The sequence below is a fragment of the Andrographis paniculata genome, unplaced genomic scaffold (assembly GCF_009805555.1).
Source record: "Andrographis paniculata isolate CXL003 unplaced genomic scaffold, ASM980555v1 Contig79END, whole genome shotgun sequence".
NCBI classification, from domain to species: domain Eukaryota; kingdom Viridiplantae; phylum Streptophyta; class Magnoliopsida; order Lamiales; family Acanthaceae; genus Andrographis; species Andrographis paniculata.
The window spans coordinates 2,944,380-2,964,892 of NW_026137616.1; the positions used below are offsets into that span (position 1 = coordinate 2,944,380).

The following is a 20,513-nucleotide window of genomic DNA, read 5'->3' on the forward strand; positions in this document are numbered from 1 at the left end:
ACCAGAGATGGAGCGTGAACTGAAATTTGAAAAGCAGGTAAAAAAAAAATATTTTGGCCCATGCAGGTCTCGAACCTGCGACCTTCGCGTTATTAGCACGACGCTCTAACCAGCTGAGCTAATAGGCCAATTTGTTTAATTCAATGATTAGTTCAAATTTAAAGTCAAGCTTATGGGGTAGTGTATGTTTTGAACATAAACCCATTGAAGAATGTCAGACTACATTTCCGATACTGTAATCTGAACTCATTCCTCTCAAACCAGACCAGCAAAACCTCAAAAAATTTCTGCAACAATCTACTTAATCCTTAACATCCATTCAGTTTTGAATACATAAACACTCCAGAATTCTAAACTTTTGGTCCCTGCAGCTTAAGAACGCGAATTTGTTTTCTTGCACTCAAGGTGTTCGACAAAATGCCCACAAAAGACTGAACTCAATCTCTGATCCCGTGATGCATTCCGTCTGCAGATTTACTTTTATGAAGAGATTTTGTCTGGAAGTGAATAATTTTGGGACAATCACTCGAGATTCAAACAAAGTGTCTTTATATTTCGAGAGGGCAAAGATCATTGATTCGATAAGGCTATGCCTGCATTCAAATGTTTCCCAAGCTTCCCTCGTCAGCATGTTAAGCAATGCTCGGCTTGATTCTTTCGTCGTCGCCGCTGCCCTCCGGTCAGCCCCCTCGCCTGCGTCGGCATTGTCGATGGTTGAAGGTTTGAAGCAGGTCAAGCAATTCTCACATTCGCAACTCACGCTTCGCGCCGTGGCTAAAATTCTCGCACGGTCCGGCCAAACGCGTAGACTCGGGGCGTTGATCGATGCGATTAATGCCGGGAGATTTGGGAATATTCGGCCTGTCGGCTGCATGGATTGCATGCGGTGGTATGCCGATGCGGGGGATCTCGACGCGGTTTTGCGGGTTTGGGACGAGTGGCGGAGGACGTTGGACGGTGCCCGTCCGTGCGCGGAGTCGTACAATGTCGTCATGGAAGTTTACGTCGATAAGGGTATGGACGAGGATGCCGTAAAGGTGTTCTATCGGATGGTCGACGAAGGGGCGCTCCCGAATTGTAGGACGTATACGATTGTTATGCGTCATTTGATCGAGCAGGGGAAGGCGGATCATGCGATGGAGCTCTTCCGTTTGCTTTCGCGTATGAGGATCAAGCGGACAGTTAAGCAGTATTCGATGTTGGTCGATGCGTTTTCTGGCATCGATGACTTGAATTCCGTCAAGGTTTTGCTTGACGAGATGCGCGCTGACGGAATATTACCCGGTAGAGCGATGGCTTCGTCGTTGCGACGGATGAAGGAGGCCGGGTATGTCGAAGAAACCGAAGAATTGGTTGGGGAGATGATGCTGGACGAGAGGGTTACGAGTATAAGTTATTCGATGGATAGTGATGAAGATGACATTGACGACAAGGATGGCGAGAAAGATCGAGTTTTCCTGAAACCGTGGTTGGATCCCGCGGCGTTAGCGCAAGCCTTGCGCGATTGGGATCCCAACGACGTCGCTACGCTGAAAGGCGCAAACTTGACGTGGACGAGTCGACTAGTCTGCAAGTTAATACGCAGCTTCAAGTCAGCCGAGACGGCGTGGAAGTTCTTCGGGTGGGTCGCGCACCAGCCGGGTTTCGTGCACGACGTCTACACAGCGTCAAGGATGATCGCCAAGCTGGCGCGCGACGGGCACGCGGAGCTCGTCGATCGTCTCCTGTCAAAGCTCGACCGCGAAGGCATCAGGCTATCGTTCACCACCGTCCGATTGGTTATCGACTTCTACGGATTATCGAAAAACGGCGTCGCAGCCCTGACCGTCTTCCGGAACGTCGAAACCATCTGCGGCGGCCCCGTGACGAAACCCGGCCGGCTGATCTTATACTCGTCGCTTCTGCGGACTTTGTCCAAATGCGAAATGACGACCGAGGCATTGAACGCGCTCGAAGAGATGATTCTGTCGGGCATTTCTCCCGACCTCCAAACGTTCGCCGGGATGATGCACGATTGCGCCGTGCGGGGGGATATCAAGACGGTGCAGCGGCTGTTCGGGATCGTTCGACAGAGCGGAATCGAGCCGGATGGGTATACGTACGCGAGTGTTATCCGTGCGTATTGCAAGAGCGAGCGAGCTTCGCTCGCGTTAAGGGTGTGGGAGGATATGCGTGGGTCGGGATTAATGCCGGATTTGGCGACGAAGGAGCTGCTGGTGAAGAGTCTATGGAAGGAAGGGAAGCTAAGAGAGGCGGCTCGAGTGGAGGAGACGGGCAGTGATGCGGCGGCGGCGGCGGTGGCCGGACATTTGTACACGGTGAGCGCGGCGGATCTAGCGCGAGTTTGCCGGATTTACTCGGCTACACGCCAGCCTTGAGGCTGGCGGAATCCTTGTCCCGGAACAGGCCTTGTCCCGGAACAGGCCTACGTTCATTCAGGGGGACATAAGCCTGATTCGGGACGAATTTTAAATTATTATTTTTTTTATATTTAAATTATGAAAATATTTTGAACAATTGTTTTTTTTTTTTAATATTTTATTATTAAAATAATATATTTTTATTGAAAATTTTATAATTAATATTTTGTTTATTATTATTATTTAAAAGAATAAGCTCTGAATACAGGTTTTGATTTTGGACTATACAAGCAATTTAATTTACACATACATTAGGCTCTATTTATATAAAATATTGTTAAAAATTTCGATACTTAATATTCTCAATTCCAAAAAATATAATGGCTAGTAATAAAGGGTAATTTGATTATTAAATTTTTCTTTATTAAATAATATTATATTAAAGTATAATCTGTTAGTCAATTTTTTACTCTCCTAATTGATGTTTATATAATTTTTTTAGGCAATTTTTTTCTTTTTTTGACATCAACAAATTTGTTTCTTTATCCTATGCATAAAAAAATAAATAAAGTAAAATAAACGAAAAAAATATAAAATTTAAATATTAATTATTATATGAAAACGTAATACAAATTAAGAAAATATATAAAAATATTTTCATCTTTATAAGGAATATTTGTAAACTACTTGTACAAATATAATAATATTTTTAATATTAATATTACGAGTAACGATTATATGTGAAAGTTACAGCGTGTTTTTTCAAGCCTGATTTCAGCGAAATTACTGTTTCATTATTGCAGTCTTTTTTTTTTTTTCCTTTCTTTTTTATAAATATAATTTATCTTTTCAAATATTATATTTATTTAATATTTATAGTTTAATAAAATATATCCAATATATATTTTTGTAGATAATAAATTTTTTTATAAAATAAATAAATTAAAATTTAAAAATATATATTTAATATAATATAAATTCATAATCAAATCATACCATTATTAACTTTATCAATTAAATTTAATACACATTTATATTATTATATTTATTATCAAAATTTTTTAAATTCAAACCAAACCTAAACAAAAAAAAAAAAAAAAAAAGAAAAAAAAAAGGAATAAATCAAAACCTATTTCCAGCCACTTTTTTAAAAAAAAAAAAAAAAAAAACACACACCCTAAATAAGAAAGTACTAACAAAATATTAGGGTGTGGATAAAGAATTCTAATTAAACATATATATATATATATATATATATGCGAGACAAACGCCCCAATCATTACGGGTTCTCATACAGAGCATCTGACAATAGTTCTCCTGCTATGTTTGGTAGTTGGAAATATCCATTCAACGCATCCAAATGCTTGTCGTCGTCTACTTAACGCGCACATTTTACACACTGAACAAATGTATATACATATATGTGAGTCAATGCTACTACAGGAATCAGACCCATTTTATTATATACAACGGAAGACCGTAGAAACGTGAAGAAAGCAGGTGAACTTCGAGGAGATTACTATTTCATATGCGTTTGAACTGTCTTTTGAATAGTCGAATTCCTCCGATTTCCAGGTTAGTTTCTCCCGTTTCGTGGTTTTCAACACGAAATCTCGTTTGTGGTATTGTGCCATGTTCAGGTTTGATTCGTGGACGCGGTCTGTGGTTTTGTGATAATTTTCGGTTGAATTAGTGACGAAAAACCATAATTGAGTGTGGAATTTCGAGTATTGTGATCAGTGAGTCTTGCCTTTGTCTGTGGCGGTGATAAGCATTATAGTTGGTAGAATTGTCGTTTGCAAATTGCAATTGCGAGAGTTTATTTAATCTGATTTTATGTTTTTTAGTGGAAATTTGAGACTGTAGGCCTATGTAACATGCTTCAAGATGCTATATCATCTCCAGCTAGTAAAAATTGAAGAGGTACAATTGAATTTTATGAGATTTGGTAGAGAACTAATATGAAAATTGGTGAGATCTTCTATATCTTTTGAAGAATATTGTTGGTTCTTTGATGCCTAAGCAAGGAAATTAGGGAAAAGCTGTAGGAATGAACCAAGTTTCTGCTCATTAAACAAATATGTGTGTGAATATCGATTGCAGTAAAGAAAATCATGAGTAGTTTCTCAAGTGAGTGTACACTTGATTTTATATACACAAAGTTTTTGCTAGCATATGCATATCGATTATTTCTCTGAACAATAGTATCAGATCCATCAGAATGGCCTCAGGGAGCACTGCAAAGAAACACATTCAAATCGATGCCACCATTGATACTGTATGTCCATGGTGCTATGTGGGGAAGAAGAATTTGGACAAAGCAATATCTTCATCTGATGAGAAATACACTTTCGAGGTCCTAGAATAAGCATCTTAACACATTTTAAAGTTCTTCCACAATGTTCCCAACCTTCCTTCAAATTTCTTATGAATTGATCAATTTCTGTGCTGCACAGGTCAAGTATCATCCCTTTCTGCTCAATCCCTCCGCTTCAAAGGAAGGCGTAGTTAAGAAGGATTATTTCCTGAACAAATTTGGACCCCGAGCTTTGCAGATGGAAGCTCGGATGTCAGAGGTTTGGTTTCAGTTGCTCCTTTGCTTCACCTAACTTTATGTGATTGTTCTTGAATGAATGCAAATACAATCTAACCAGTAGTTCACTTCTCTTTGCAGATTTTTAAGGGATTTGGGATGGATTACGACACTTCTGGACTAACGTAAGTTTAACAAAGATTAGCAAAGTTGAATTTGATTGAAACAGCATTATTTTTCTGTTCTTGGTTGCCACACATTAACACTTGTTATGTATGAACCCACCCAGAGGAAGTACTCTGGACAGCCACAGGCTAATATATTTCGCGGGTAAGGTAGGGGCCGATAAGCAGTATAATCTTGTTGAAGAGCTGTGCCATGGTTACTTCACACAGGGAAAATTCATCGGCGATAGGTAAACCAGGGGCAATGCAAGAGTTCTGATTTCACTAAATGAATATTCTTTGCAGTGATTAAACACAAAAATCTGCTTTCTTTTCTTTGCATCTAAAAAGGGAATTTCTTGTGGAATCTGCTAAGAAGGTTGGGATCGATGGAGCAGCTGAATTTCTTGAGGATCCAAACAATGGACTTGAGGAGGTAGAAACAGAAATCCCAACAGATCAAATTACATTCTATATTATGTTTCTTTCATTACATTAAATTAAATGCCATTTTTTGTCTTGTCCAAAAGGTGAATGATGAACTAAGAAAAAGCTCAGAAACGATAAGTGGAGTCCCTCATTATGTGGTAAGTTGACACTCTCTATCTTTCTCTAACATTCACATCAAACTTCTAGAAGCAACAAAGTTTCCTAATATATACATATATATATATGTATGTATGTAGATAAATGGGAAATATGAGCTGAGTGGAGGGCAACCACCAGAGACCTTTCTAAGTGCATTTCAAGCTGCTGCAAAGTGATGAAATATTATTATTACTAATTCTTGAGGTATTTTTAAATTTCCTTGTGGCTTTGTCAAATTCTTATTGAGGTTTTATTCTTATTTGCAATATGTGGATTGAATTGTTGTGTTTGTGAATTACAATCTCTGTTTCTTGGTGTTGTTAGTCCATAATTTTTTTTTAGTTATTTAGTTTTGTTGGAGTCAATCATTGTCATGCATCACTGTCAAAATGCAAGGCCAGCAATAATAATATTAGTATTATTTATATTAACAGTATCATCCAGAAGTATCACTCACTAAATTGTTCTTGAGAATAGTTTTACTATTGAGTAAGCTGTTTTCTTTAGTCTTGTAATTGGACGTGGAGCGCAAACTAGTTCATAAGTAAAAAAATTTCGTTGTTTTAATTCTCCGGCGCCGGAAACACCCGCGTGGCTCGCCGGGGCGGACACGTAGATTTTTTTTATTTTTTTAATTTTATTTGTCTTTTTTAATTTTTTTTATTTGCTTCAATTAAAAAAATAAAAATATAAAATAAAATCCACGTGTCCGCCAGTGTCGCTGACCTGGCTGGACACGTGGCCTCCGGCGAGCCACACGGGCGTCTCCGGCGCCGGAAGACTAAAACAACAAAAAATTTTTATTTGGGACTAGTTTGCTACAGGCTCACTTACGGGACTAAAATGATAAGGGTATGTGTGATTAAAAAAATAATTTACCCTTACATGTTTGAAAAATCAATCGCTTATAATAGAAATTGAATGATTTGAACACGATAGAAGACACGTGTGCAAACAATAACATTATTTTTGTTATTTATGAAAAAAATTTCATACACACAACAAATTAAATATATTTAAAATTATTTACATCTAAAATAGTATGGTAACATTTTATTATTATTTTTTTATGACGTAAGAATTGGCCGCGGCTACTGAAAATACGCACCGGATACACCTATGTGGTTTGAACCCACCACCTCACGTTCGTAAATTCACCGCATCTATTACATCAAATTGTTTAAATTCAAAAATTAGTATTGAAAATCAAAATTTAAAATACAAACCTAATACATCTCATACTACCGTCAAATTAAATATTTTTTCTATTCCAATTAAAAATATATGTATTTTTTCTATTCCAATTAAAAATATTATTTTCATATAAGTCCCTCAAAAGTACTTTTTTAGTAAAAATAATTATATTTTAATAGCAATATACTCCCTTCATCCATTTACAAGAGTTACATTTATTTTTGGCGCGGTGTTTAAGAAATAATAGTATTTTAATTATATTGAGTAATTAAAAGTAGTGTAATTTTTGCCCTTACTTTTTTGTGTAAAAGTAATGATGTGATGTAAAGTAAGGGTATTTGTGGAAAAGAAAAAAGTAGGGTATTTAATGAAATGTAAACTTTGTAATTGGACGTCCCAAAATAAAAACATGTAAACTTTATAAGCGGACGGAGGGAGTATATTTTAATTTTTATACTACTTAATACTTAGAATAACATTGTACAGAAAAATTATACAAATATAAATATAAGGATATTTTCAATATTAATACAATAACACAAAAGATAAATATGATCTTTAGAGCGGACACATGTATCAAAATATCAAATATCTTCAACCCTTCCAACACACATATTAACCAATGCATTATTTTCTTTAGGAATGGATGTTATATTAAATTTAAAAAAATCAACATGATAGAATTTAATCCATAACCTTACTTAATAAATTATTTATTTAATTAAAATAACTAAATTTAAATTAAATGGTTGGGATTCAATTCAATACTATGCTGAATTCATATACATAATCATCCTATGATCTAATTTTCATTTATTTTAGTGGTGTTATAAAATCCTAATATGGTATATCAAGAAGATTTCGAAAATTTGAATTTATAATTTTTTTAACAGGCCAACGATAATATCACATTTGTTTTTCTCCTATTAGTATTATTCTTTATTTATGATTTTTTTAATACTTATAAAATTAAATATTTTATGACAGTTTTGAATTTATAATATTGCAGTTATAAATCTACCGACCTACCGACTACTTCTTAGGTTATCTCCAATCCATCCATGTGGAGTTGCTACAGTAATTTTATTCTAATTATTACTCCATTTTTCACTATTATTCTTCAAATATTCAATTTTTCCTATTATTTTAAACAATTTTTTATTTTTATAATTTAAAAAAAAAATTAAAAATTTAAAAAATAATAATTAAATTTAAAAATCAAATTTATAATTTTAAAATTTTAAAAAATAAATAAAATAAATAAAACAACGCTACTGGGTTGGAGATGCACTTAGAGTGTGTTTGTTTGGGGGTTTGGATTTTGAGTTGAGATTTGAATAGTAAAAATTTTGAATTTGAATAGTTGTATGATGTGATATAAATAGGTGTTGATGTAATGTTTTGAATGTAAAATTAATTTTTAATATAATATAAAAAATAAAGAATAGATGTTTGATTTGATATTTTTTGGAAAAAAAATTGGATAAATAGTGAAAATCTAATATAATGCCCCAAACAAACACACCCTTAGAGGTCAACGGGCACATCACCTTTTGTTTCTCCTATTAGTATTACTCCTTATTTACGATTTTTTTAAATACTTATAAAATTAAATACTTATTTATAACATTTATTGCTTTTAACATCATATAATTCATATTGTTAATTTTATATTAAAATAAAAAGAAATTTTCTTTATATTATTTTTAACTATGATTAAAAATAAATCTATAATTTATGACGAATGTAGTCTTTATTTTTATTTAAAATATTATATCAAATATTTATTAATAGACTATGTAAAAGTATAATAAAAGTGTATTTGTTTTAAATAGTATTCCCTCCTTCCCACATTGCATGTTTCATAAGTATCATTAGTAAATAATTAAAAATATATTAATAAAAATAATTATTAAATAATATAAATAATTATAAATTAATATAACTAATTAATTTAATTAAAATATTATGAAAAAAAATATGAAACAAGACCTTTGGACAGGCATAAACAACAATATAGACATCATAATTGAGACGAAAGTAGTATTTAATAATATTTTATAATTTTAATATAAATAGTAATAAATTTAATTGAATGAAACAAACTTAAGGGGTTGTTTGTTTTGTGTTTGATTTGAATTTTTTTTTTAATGTAAGATAAGATAATTGTTTAGTAATATAAAAATAATAAATATGTATATTATATTAATATTTTAAAAAATGTGTAGAAGATTCTTTACAAAATATTTAAATATTTAAATTATACTCTCAACCCTCTTTTCTTTCTCTTTTCAATCAAATTTTACTACATTCATCCTAAATACAGTATCTGTTACGTTGATATTTTAGAAATGGATGTAATTAGTAAATAATTAAAAATATATTAGTAAAAATAATTATTTTACAATATAAATAATTATAAAGTAAGATCAATATATCTAATTAGTTTAATTAAAATTTTAAAAAATAAATTAAAAAAATTTAAAATGAGATTAAATGTATAATCATTCTTAAAAAAACAAAGTAACGTGGGACGTGGGACGGACGTGGACATGCTTAGTGAGACGGAGGGATTATTATTTATAAATTTATTTTCTCTTTAAAATATTAAATTATTATCTATATTATTAAAAATACATATTATTAATTATTTATATTATATAAAAAAATATTAAAAATTTTACTATTAAAAAACTCATTCTCAAATATCGGCTAAGTTGTGAATACGGAAACGTATTAATTACCTTAAAAGTCAAATCAACAGCCCTAATAAAAATCAGAAGATTCCTTCACTCATCTCATCTTCATCTAGAAGGAGCAGTAAGAAGAAATTGAAGAGGACGAAGACCACCTTCTAGATGCTCGCTCCAATTCAATGTGAAAACTCTCTCTCTACACATGTATCGAATTTCCAATGGTTGAGCGCAGGACGCCATTCACGACCGCCACGCTTTACGGTCACACCTATTATTTTAATTCAGTCAATTCGATGCCAGTACCATTATAATATCGACAAGAAGGATCCTCCATGGAAAGCCAAGAAGCAAGCCAACGGACTCGACCTTTCACTCGTTTCAGCAGTCTTCCAAGTTTTCAGATTCTGCGTAAGTTTTTCATCTACTTTTTCAAGATACTGAACTGAAGATGTTATTGAACAGCGATGTCGTTTCTGAGCGGATTTAGTTTTTCAGATTACTTTATTAGGATAGACATTACTTTTAAATCAATATCGACGATAACTACTGAGACGTTGAATTCTTCATATTTAGTATCAGTTTTTGAGATTTGAGAAATACAGATTACCTATAGTGAATTAGCATTGTAAGAATACATCCAAGAGTAGATAGAGCATTTGTGAGTATCTCATAAGCAATAATAGCTCAAGAATTTTTTTTCATAGTTGTGTTTTATGCTATATTTTTAAAATCAATACGATTGTATTTACACCGATATAACATATTAATTCAACTGAATATAATATATGATACAGCTTAATTTATGATGTAAATGTAAATTAATCGCTCATAGATTAAATAATCGTGTTGGAATGCTTACAAATTTGATCAGTCTTGATGTCTAAAAATCATGTTATGCCAATTTGCATTTGTAAAAATTTGTATTGACGAAACTGAAATGTGATTACGACAAGAAGAACACTCCATCTCAAGGTGATTTTCTTGCCATCTTCCTGATTTTTCTACATTAAATTTTTTAGAATTCCTTGTGCTCGAGCGGTCATGTGTTAAACTAACTTTACTGATTCAACATATTGTTCAAGAAGCTAAATATAGGGATGGACTTATCTACGACATAGCTATGACATGTTGCTTGAGATTCTTATGTTAATAAGCTCGATGCCCAAATAGCATATTTGATTATACAGAAATGATTTGTTTGAATTTTAATTTTCTTAAAATACATTAATTGATTTCTGTCTAATTGTCCTCAATATTCTCTCTGTATACAAAATGTAACCATATTCATTCCCATAAAAATTGTGGTCATCAATATTCACTTACATTGCAATGGATAACTTGAGGTGACCTTAGATTTTCTGTGATATTGCTCAACCCTGCACGAGTGAATTTCATCAATATAAAACTTCTACTGAGGCTAAAAGAAAATTATTTTCATCTTATAGTAGAGTATCAAACACACTATTTGCAGGTGTAACTAAGTTGTTTGATTCATTCTCTTTTGTTCCATCAGATTCATCAAAATGGCCTCAGGGAGCAGCAAAGCCGCAAAGAAGTTAATCCGAATTGATGTCAGTTTTGACAGCGTGTGTGATTGGTGCTTTCTTGGGAAAAGAAATCTCGAGAAAGCAATAGCTTCATCGAGCGATAAATACACTTTTGAGGTCCAAAAACACTATTCCCTTACATCTTGAGCTCACAATAGTATTCATGATGATTTTGATTCATATACCTTGAGTGTGTTATATGTTCTGCAGGTCAAATGGCATCCCTATTTTCTTTTGCCTACAGCCCCAAAGGAAGGTGTTCCTAAGAATGAACTTATGATGAAACTTGTAGGACCTCGAGGTATTCAGATGCAAGCTCGGATGTCAGAGGTTGTTATTTTAGTTTCAAGTTTTTTTTTTTTTTTTTTTTTTTCAATGTTGGATTTCTTTATGAGCTACTTTATAGTTGATCATGATGTCATATCCTTTGTTGCTGTAGCTTTTCAAAAGTTACGGAATGCCTCACGACACAACTGGACTTACGTAAGAATTCAAGTTAAATATGCTTTTTTTTAGTACACCTTTCAATTTTTTGCTAGTGTAATATTTATAGGGATGACAATTGGTCATCCATTGCTAGAACCATGACTCACCTTACTTTACCTGTACTCAGCACCCGACTTGGACCTAATAGACCCCATTATAGGCTTATACCCGTTTTTTACCTAGTATATATATATAATTTAAATATGGAAATTATATTTAGATTTATTAGCTGGAATGGCACTCTCAACTCTTTCCCTTATTTTGTGATGAGACCAGATGTTGCAGAAAACATATGAATTATAAATTTATAATTTTATATTTTAAAATCTACATTATAGTTATACATAACCCAGGATTCTATGTTATCATCAATTCAAACCTCTTTTTCAATTTGGATCAGGTCTGATTATCATATATTCAATCAGACCTAATACGTTGTCTGCATCCAATGCCTCACTCGAATAATTGACCTCCCTCTTCCTAAATAAGTGGATTGGACATGAGTCTGAGGTATCTGATCCAACCAAACTCAATGTCACCACTATAAGTGTTGATAGTTCTGTATGCAAGTAAATTAGTTTGAGTTTGAGCTCAAACCAAGAAATACTAGGCTTATTGGCTCATAACAAGCTCTCAATATAATATATATATGTACACATAAGTTTATTTATCCATAAATTTTTTATTATTTGTACATGAGAATTCATTTAGAAGTTGATTTTCTTTTTTACTTTTTTTGAAATTAGGGAGGCTTGAGTTCAAACTTCGCTTTTTCATATTGAAAATTTATTGAGTTTAAACTCAATAAAAAATAAATAAACCTCAACACAGCTTGTTTGAAGCCTTCACTAATGTTGAATGATGGATGGATGATACATAGCAGCCAGAAAACAGTATAAAATTAGTATTAACATATATATATATATATATACATATATACATATATAATGTATACTTTTGTAGCATCTTAAATCTTGAGGTGAATTGGTCATCAAACAAAAGATATTTATACTGCTCATTTATACACAGGGGAAATACCATGGATAGCCATAGATTAGTGTACTTTGCCGGAAAACAGGGGCTCGATAGGCAGAATGAACTCATTGAAGAGTTATTTGTTGGCTACTTCACACAAGGAAAGTACATCGGCGACAGGTTAGTGGGAAGAACTATAGGTCTTACAACATCTTCTCTCTTTTTATTAAATCATTGTTATCTGGATTGTATTTATTCTAACTTGGTTGTGCTTTTAAGGGAATTCCTTGTGGAGTCTGCTAAAAAGGCTGGCGTTGAAGGGGCTGCCGAGTTTCTTGAAAATCCAAACAATGGTGTCAAGGAGGTAAATCTCTCCAATACATCTTCTGGTATTTTTAGAGTTTATCGATTTGTTCGTTTTAATGGATCTGTTCGATTAATTAGTTCGCTATCGTTTTACTTTTATCCCGTCCTTTTGTTATTTGTACTCGAGCATAATTTTTAGTAGAAATTTTAATGATGTTCAATACAAAAGTACTTGAATTTTATCCACCAAGGTAAAAATGGTCATCCGTATTAGGGAAATGAACGATGATTTTGATAAATTTCTGTCGAATGTTGTCTGATGTAATATTTTGAATATAAATGAATGTTTATTTGAGAAAAAATATTACATTTCATATTGAAAATACGATAGAAAGTAGAAATAAACACAAGTGAGAGCGAATAATTACATCCCAAATGATTGATTTTAATGTGTTTGTATTTGTGAAGGTTAATGAGGAGATCAAGAAATACTCGGGACATATCAATGGAGTTCCATACTATGTGGTAAGAATTCAAAATAAATACTCTCGTTTTTTTTTTTTTATCCACAAAAAATATACATATTTCATTCTTTAATTAATTCATTTTAATGTCACATTTATTTACAAATACATCACAATTATTTATCCAACTTTATTAACTTAGTCGTGTATTTTTTAAAATACCTCTACTTTGTATAAATCAACCAAAATAATAAATGCTATATTTATTAAAAGTATATTTTTTTGTGAACAGAAGTAATATGTAATAAACATTTTGGTTTGTTTGTTTTGGAATTTGATATTCTTAGTTTTGTAAAATGTGCAGATAAATGGGAAGCATTCGTTGAATGGATGCCAACCAGCAGAGACATTTCTAAGTGCTTTTGAAGCTGCTGCTAAGTGAGTATTATTAAATAATAATAATAATAATAATAATAATCGATAATATATAGTACTAATACATACTCCTACTTAAATAAAGATGTCTGGCTATATTCACTGCGTTTACATTTCTTCTCCTTGTAAGATTAATATATATATATATATATATTCATTACACCAAAATCATTTGTTTTTGCATTCTTTTTTTATCTACGACTACGAGTTGCTTGGATTATAAATTCACTGCTGCTGCATTTTATATATCTATATTTATATATATATATAAATATAGATATATAAAGAGTATGGATCAACTGTTGATCTGATGAAGTCACCATGGTGTTAATTTGGTCTTTTTTTTCTTTTTTTTTTATTATAGGGATAATTCTTTTTCATTTTTGGTAAGTTTATCAATATTAACCTTATTTAATAAATAGTATAAATCAATTTAATTAACCTTCTAACATTATGTTTTTTTTATTTTTTTCTTCAATTAACAAATATTTTTATACCTTTAAAACTCTTTATTTTTATGTAATGATAAATAAGTAAATATTTTTTTTATTCATTTGTATTATATAAAATTTAATTATCTGATATCAATATTGTATATATTTTATTAAGATATAATTTTAAAAATATTTAAAATTTAATAATACTACTCATATAAAAATAATAAAATATTATCATAACTTATTAACATGCACGGTCTCAAATACAGTGTCCCTAACAAAAGGGTTTAATTTTATCCATGTATCCATTTATTTTTTTCATACCGTTTCAGAAATATTAGTATTATATTGTGCAGTAGGAATGAAATATAAAAGATTAAAATAACCTTATTCTTTTTAGTATTGTGTGATATAATGATATGAACATCTGTATAATATACTAGTATTTTTAATGTTAGTAGAAAGTTTTAGTATTGTGTGATATAATGATATGAACATCTGTATAATATACGAGTATTTTTAATGTTAGTAGAAAGTACAATTACTTTAAAAAAAAAAAAAGAATATTTATTATGATTACTTTAAAAAAAAAAGAATATTTATTATGAGACTAAAAAAAATAGATAAATTGTTAAGAAATGAATACTACTGCTACTGGAAATGAATAAATTCTCAAAAAATTACATTAAAAAATTATTATTATTATTATTTAAAATATTACATCAAATATTGTTTATTTTAAATATTTATTGTTTCAAACCCAACCCATTATTCAATCCCAAGTCTGTTTGTGTACAAATTTCCCAACCCATTATTCAATCCCAAGTCTGTTTGTGTACAAATTTCTGAAAATTTTGAAATATTAGTAAGTTCTTTTAAGGCTTTTATTATTCAATTCTTTTTTTCCGGAGAATTAAATTAAACTCTTATTTATTTTAATTTTCTATATTATAGTACTAGAATTTAAATACATATTCAAAAAATTACATAAATATCTATTTATATCACATTAAATGATTATATAAATTCAAAAAAAGTTTTTATTCAAAATCTAAACCCAATCCTAAAACAAACACACCCATTATCTTGTATAAAATATACAATGTTGAAGGCAAATCCAAGTCCACATTAAAAGATTTAAAGGAAAAGTTAGTCGGACGTAAACTAGTACGAGATATTTTGAAAAAAAATTTAAAAATAAATTCATACGGACTCAGTTGAAATGAACAATATCATACAATCCAATCACAACACTTGTATCAGAACCTAATTCGTAAGTAGAGTGGACTGGATTATAGCGGACATTGATTGTAGTCGTAAGAAATCTCGCCCTCATTCTTTGAAGGATGATTGTTGGATGCAAACTCAATCCTATGTCGAAAGATTTGAATAAACCTAAAGCGGACAATATTTAGTGTTACGTTGGCTATTATTATTATTATTATTTTTTTTAAAAAAAAAAGAATTGCAAAATTGATACAATTTGCCCCATTATCTGGCTAGTTCGGATGATGTGCCACGATACTCAAAGCGTCTGCCGCATTTATTTTATGTCTGGGTTGCATTAATTTTACAATTATATATTTTTATTATGTAAATAATTGAAGCACAAATGTGTTCTCACCCAAAAGAATATTTATTTTTTTTTAAAAAAAAAATTAATTTAAAACCAACCCAAGCCAATTTTAAAATAGTAAACTAGTGATCCCTCCGTCCAGAACTATAGTCTGGATGGTATAAAATTGATATTATATTGGTAGTAGATAAAAAGTAGAAATAAAATATATTAGTGTAAAAAATAGTGACAATTGTGTAATAATAACAAAAGAGTAAGAGTAATTTTATAGTGATATAATTATTTATGAAAATAAAACTATTGTTTTAAAACGAACAAAAATAATAAACAAATCTATTGTATTGAATGGAAGTGAGAGTATAATACCCGAGGGCATAAGATGAGAGCTCAAGCCTCGATTATATAAATTCTAATATGGACTAAGTTGAAATGGATTGCATAGATCTAGACCTTAATTAATTATACACGTTCAATTCATATACTCCCTCTCCTCCGTCCCGGTGCAAGGTTGCCCTTTACTTTTTGCACGTAGATTTTTGAATATTAATATTGTAATGAATTGTAGTGAAAAAGACGAAAATGCCCCTATTAGTATTGTGTAATATAAAAGTAACGACATTTGTGTAATATAGTGTAAGTTGAAAGGGTATTTATTATGTTAAATAGGTAATACAATTACTAAATTAGGAAATGATAACCTTGTTTTGGAGATAGACAAAAATAAATAATGGCAATCTTTCAATGGGACGGAGGGAATAATAAGTTTTCTGTGTATATATATATATATATCATATATACTACCTATATATATTTTTATCAGGGGAACAAAATGATAACCAATCCTGCCAAAGAACATCTGATCATTTATAATAGTTGCAACGATTAAAAATAATTACACATTTATTAATAATAACATCAAAATATTGTTCTGAAAACACCCACCATTTTATTCAATACATTTTCCTTTTTATTATTATTAATACGAGAAAATACACATGTACTTGTTTTCTTGTGTTTTTTTACCTATTTGTTACTATTCATTTTTTCTTCTTCTTTTTAAATAAACGTTACATTCCAACTACCATTTCACTATATATTTCACCTGAAATCATGACAAAAAACACAAATAATAATAAAATTAAAACACACAAAGAACCCATATTTCTCACACTTAACTTACATCCACACTATTTTCCCTTCTTTTTTTTTTCCTTCTAAAATCCTTGAACCAAAAACAGGAAATGAATAGATCATTTCTACTTCACATAAAATCGAAAAATTTTCCGGAAGGATTTGCAAAGTAAAATGCTATTGCAAATAATATTACCACAACGGCAGAAAATATTCATGGATGGTTATTATGTACAATGACTTACAGTTTGGGCCAGCTGTTCTGTTCTCGGTTGGTTTCAGTTTTCATCGACGACGAAAAATGTTGCTTGATGCATCAAGTTGTCTCGTCAAAGTCCATCAGCTGGAAAACCAAAAATAACAACATTTTAGATAGATTCAAGCCACGAGAGGGCTATGCAACTCAAGTAAAACAAATTATTGTATCAAGTTGGAAGCCCAGATATTATCACATTTGCGACTTACCGTTAATATTGACTGCAGCATACATAAAAGAAGTAATACATTAATATGCAAAGCCACCAACAATTGTTGAGCGTAAAAACTTTAGAGTTAAATCATCCGGCAGACATAACGGAAATATATTATTGTGATAATATGTCCAATATAGGATGATTGACAATATTTCTTACGTTGTCTGTGGGTTCAGATAAACAATCTAAGAGATGCTGAAGATAAATATTGTAATTCACAGTAGCAGACAGATTTTTCTATTCTAGTTAAAATATCTATTTTTAATTTGGGCTCGTCCCCAAAAGGACAGTTGCATAATTTGAATGAAACCACATGAAGAAAGTTGGCCATATTTGAATCATAATCTCACTTTTAAAAACAAAATAAGAAAGTCGGCAACAATTTAATAACCATTCAAATGGATATTGCTAATACACAAAAGAATGGCAGGGATATCATGGAAAAATCGAGAATGTTACCTTGCCACAAACTGGGCATGTATCGCTTCTTTCCATCCACTCATATATACAACCAAGATGGAAATGGTGAGCACACTTTGTAATAATCTTTGGGTTTTCTGTGCTGTATTCTGCCAAAAAATAAATAAAGAAAGAAAACATGAAGCAATTTTCAAATGTTTGGACAAAACAACCTTGTCAATAATGCTGTCATATATTTTTATGCATAAGCTGAGAAAAATGAACACAATTAAATGATATCTGCACAGCAGATCATCACAAAGGGGCCCAAAAAGAAAAAACAAGATCAATGCATTGAACTAAAAAGGATGGAAAATTATTGATATCTGCAAAAAACTATCAAAGAATGTGTGGAAATACTTAAACTTCTAAGTCTAATGTCTAACAGCATTAAATGCAGAGTGATGTATAATAAAATTGCAAAAAAGGTACCTTCAAGACACGTAGGGCAGACATCTTCATCATCAGAGCAAGTATAAATATGAGCAAATCCTCTGGCAGGGTTGTCTGTTGATGGCTTTATTGATGACTTAGAATTATGTTCTTTGGAACCTTCTTCATATGTAATATCATTCCATTTGCTTTTGTTAGTCGCTAGCCCTGATTCTTCTTGGTTTACTTCACTTCCTCTTAGCGGTTCAGTTTCCTCATTTAGATTCTGACTAGACCCTTTTCCACTACTAGAGACCAGACCATCACGCTGAAGGCGGAAATATCTTGGATCGGCATCATAAGGAAGAGGTCTTGGAGGAGAGCGATATGTATCAGGTATGGAATCATCAATCGATGCTATAGAACTCAAAGCTGTTGTACCCTGAGTTGGTGAAGGTAAGGAACGATCTTCTCTGTTAAAAAGTGACGTATACTGCAGCAAACACAATCAAAACTGATTGTCAAATTTGGACATAATAATGAATACTTTTTGAAAAAGCTGATGGCTATAACTAACAATCCTAGTTATAATCTTCAGGCAGCATAGCTAGTCTACATGAGAGCAAACGCAATTGATTTAAATGAACATTCAACGCATTTACCAATCTATCTATCCAAGACTCATAAGTTAATGACAATGTGGAATAGCAATACAACCCGAACATGAAAATGAAAACGATGAAAACAAGAATGACCATGGTGGTTCATAATAGAAAACTCCAAAAGCAATCAAATTCCAAATCCGAAAGAACAATCATAACATAGTCAATCTTAAAGAGAGTCATGCCAGAGTTCTTTTTTAGATAATGTCAGTTTTGAAGTTTTTTCACTGAGAGACCTGGATTGCGTAACAATAAAGAACATGATTTTGTGAGAGCTAGTATGCAAGAAAATCTTATATAGTCACAACTCACAACAGTAAAATAAAACAGGCAAGAAGAATACCACATGTACGAAGTTTCGCAAGAAGTAATTAAGGCATATGCAGTTCCGGTAAATTGTACTATTAGGATTAGTATAATCTTCCCATTCACCCCTCAGACAGCAACACGCAGAGCCCATGTTTCCAATGCCAATTCCACCTCAATCTCTCAGTCTTCTCCACTCAATATCAGGCAACAAACCAGAATGCAATCACCAAAACAACAAGAGACAAACTCTCGTATCCAGATGATAACTTGATTATGACGAGAGAGAGAGAGAGAGAGAGAGAGAGAGAGAGAGAGAGAGAGAGAGGATTTCAAGCCAGCTGAAGCTGAAGTAACTTCAAAAACCGGCAGCCTCCCTCCACAAGAAAAAACTCCTAAATGTGGCTTTGTAGATTGACACAACAGCTCAACCAATGTGCAATCACCTGCAGCTTTACAAAAACCAGAAAGTTGTAAAATCACAGACAAATAACAAACTGAAAAAAAAAAAAAAAAATCACACACACAACGAAAAACACACATACATAACATGTGGCGCGCTCACTGTGAGATAATGGCAAAATCCCTAAAATTTTGTGTTCTAGAAAAACCTTAACAGAATAATCAAGCTGCAGCAGATGCAACAATGCATCATAAATCAACAAACAAACAAAAACAAAAACAAAAACCAAAATTCAAAAATAAATAAAATCAATTAGTCACGAACAGTGCTAATCCTTTCCATTATCTTCTAAACCAAGCAAGTTGACGATCAACAACAGACTTCAACCAGCACCGATTACTAAAACCCTAGAAACAATATCCAGGCGAACAAAACAACCGCGGATAGCAGCCTACATATCATCCGATGAAAAAAAAAGGAAGAAATTTCTCCGACAAACAATAAAAAAAATCAGCAATCAGCAATAAAACACAAACAAATATACAAAACACAGATTTACCGATCACGCAGCTGGACGATTCTGCCGCAACAACAACCGGGAATTCCGATGTCAGACGTTTTGGATATCGTGCGCTTCCCCAAATCCGTCCCTTGTCATAATTCTCTACATAATCCTTTTTCTTTCATTCTTTATAATAAATAAATAAATACACAGAATATATGAGGAAACTTTTGGACTAATTCAATTTAGAAAAGACGCATAAGGTGAAACGAGAAAGCGTGTTTTCAAAGGCCCCACGCTTTTTCTCGGAGGAGGAATGGTTCAAATTTATTTTTCTATAAATAAATAAAGTAAACATTTTTTTTTTAGGCATCCGAAAATTCGAATTTTTTATAAAAATCAATACCAAATCAAAATCTGAAATTAGATATCAGAAAATCCGAA

At 31.8% G+C, this 20,513-nt stretch overlaps 4 protein-coding genes and 1 non-coding gene across 9 annotated transcripts; 3 read left to right on the forward strand and 2 right to left on the reverse strand.

Moving 5' to 3' along the window:
- Window positions 1-2: 2 nt before the first annotated feature.
- Window positions 3-2,505, forward strand: LOC127240259 (pentatricopeptide repeat-containing protein At5g66631). Its single transcript, XM_051258825.1, has 2 exons — window positions 3-37; window positions 473-2,505. Exon 2 carries the CDS (start codon window positions 483-485, stop codon window positions 2,376-2,378), a length of 1,896 nt encoding a protein of 631 aa, XP_051114782.1. The 5' UTR covers window positions 3-37; window positions 473-482; the 3' UTR covers window positions 2,379-2,505.
- Window positions 55-128, reverse strand: TRNAI-AAU (transfer RNA isoleucine (anticodon AAU)). The gene has a single exon. It is a non-coding gene; the product is annotated as a tRNA-Ile (tRNA).
- A 1,266-nt stretch (window positions 2,506-3,771) lies between the features above and the next one.
- On the forward strand, window positions 3,772-5,990 carry LOC127240219 (uncharacterized). Of its 4 annotated transcripts, none has more exons than XM_051258772.1 (8): window positions 3,772-3,935; window positions 4,572-4,716; window positions 4,817-4,936; window positions 5,035-5,078; window positions 5,183-5,308; window positions 5,409-5,493; window positions 5,588-5,644; window positions 5,744-5,990. In XM_051258772.1, exons 1-8 carry the CDS (start codon window positions 3,889-3,891, stop codon window positions 5,819-5,821), a joined length of 702 nt encoding a protein of 233 aa, XP_051114729.1. In that variant the 5' UTR covers window positions 3,772-3,888; the 3' UTR covers window positions 5,822-5,990. The 4 variants fall into 4 exon arrangements, with proteins under 4 accessions (XP_051114729.1, XP_051114730.1, XP_051114727.1 ...); XM_051258773.1 differs by having other exon boundaries at window positions 3,776-3,935; window positions 4,581-4,716; XM_051258770.1 differs by having other exon boundaries at window positions 3,779-3,935; window positions 4,566-4,716.
- Window positions 5,991-9,667: 3,677 nt separating this feature from the next.
- On the forward strand, window positions 9,668-14,067 carry LOC127240218 (uncharacterized). The gene is made up of 9 exons (XM_051258769.1): window positions 9,668-9,837; window positions 9,888-9,943; window positions 11,049-11,199; window positions 11,293-11,412; window positions 11,522-11,565; window positions 12,598-12,723; window positions 12,823-12,907; window positions 13,318-13,374; window positions 13,678-14,067. Exons 1-9 carry the CDS (start codon window positions 9,754-9,756, stop codon window positions 13,753-13,755), a joined length of 801 nt encoding a protein of 266 aa, XP_051114726.1. The 5' UTR covers window positions 9,668-9,753; the 3' UTR covers window positions 13,756-14,067.
- Window positions 14,068-16,894: 2,827 nt separating this feature from the next.
- On the reverse strand, window positions 16,895-20,284 carry LOC127240220 (E3 ubiquitin-protein ligase At3g02290-like). Of its 2 annotated transcripts, none has more exons than XM_051258776.1 (5): window positions 20,127-20,284; window positions 19,202-19,616; window positions 18,257-18,689; window positions 17,825-17,934; window positions 16,895-17,235 (listed from the first exon to the last, which is right to left on the reverse strand). In XM_051258776.1, exons 2-5 carry the CDS (start codon window positions 19,316-19,318, stop codon window positions 17,209-17,211), a joined length of 687 nt encoding a protein of 228 aa, XP_051114733.1. In that variant the 5' UTR covers window positions 19,319-19,616; window positions 20,127-20,284; the 3' UTR covers window positions 16,895-17,208. The 2 variants fall into 2 exon arrangements, with proteins under 2 accessions (XP_051114733.1, XP_051114732.1); XM_051258775.1 differs by having other exon boundaries at window positions 19,202-19,610; window positions 20,127-20,280.
- Window positions 20,285-20,513: the final 229 nt, after the last annotated feature.

Coding starts and splice junctions, on each gene's coding strand:
- LOC127240259 (XM_051258825.1), top strand. CDS start 483: ATGAAGAGATTTTGTCTGGAAGTGAATAATTTTGGGACAATCACTCGA.
- LOC127240219 (XM_051258770.1), top strand. CDS start 3,889: ATGCGTTTGAACTGTCTTTTGAATAGTCGAATTCCTCCGATTTCCAG. Junction 4,937..5,034: donor TGGAAGCTCGGATGTCAGAG/GTTTGGTTTCAG, acceptor TTCTCTTTGCAG/ATTTTTAAGGGATTTGGGAT. Junction 5,494..5,587: donor CAAACAATGGACTTGAGGAG/GTAGAAACAGAA, acceptor CTTGTCCAAAAG/GTGAATGATGAACTAAGAAA.
- LOC127240218 (XM_051258769.1), top strand. CDS start 9,754: ATGGTTGAGCGCAGGACGCCATTCACGACCGCCACGCTTTACGGTCAC. Junction 9,838..9,887: donor CAGTCAATTCGATGCCAGTA/CCATTATAATAT, acceptor CCAAGAAGCAAG/CCAACGGACTCGACCTTTCA. Junction 12,908..13,317: donor CAAACAATGGTGTCAAGGAG/GTAAATCTCTCC, acceptor GTATTTGTGAAG/GTTAATGAGGAGATCAAGAA.
- LOC127240220 (XM_051258776.1), bottom strand. CDS start 19,318: ATGGGCTCTGCGTGTTGCTGTCTGAGGGGTGAATGGGAAGATTATACT. Junction 18,690..19,201: donor TGCGAAACTTCGTACATGTG/GTATTCTTCTTG, acceptor TGTTTGCTGCAG/TATACGTCACTTTTTAACAG. Junction 17,935..18,256: donor CTGCCCTACGTGTCTTGAAG/GTACCTTTTTTG, acceptor ATTTTTTGGCAG/AATACAGCACAGAAAACCCA.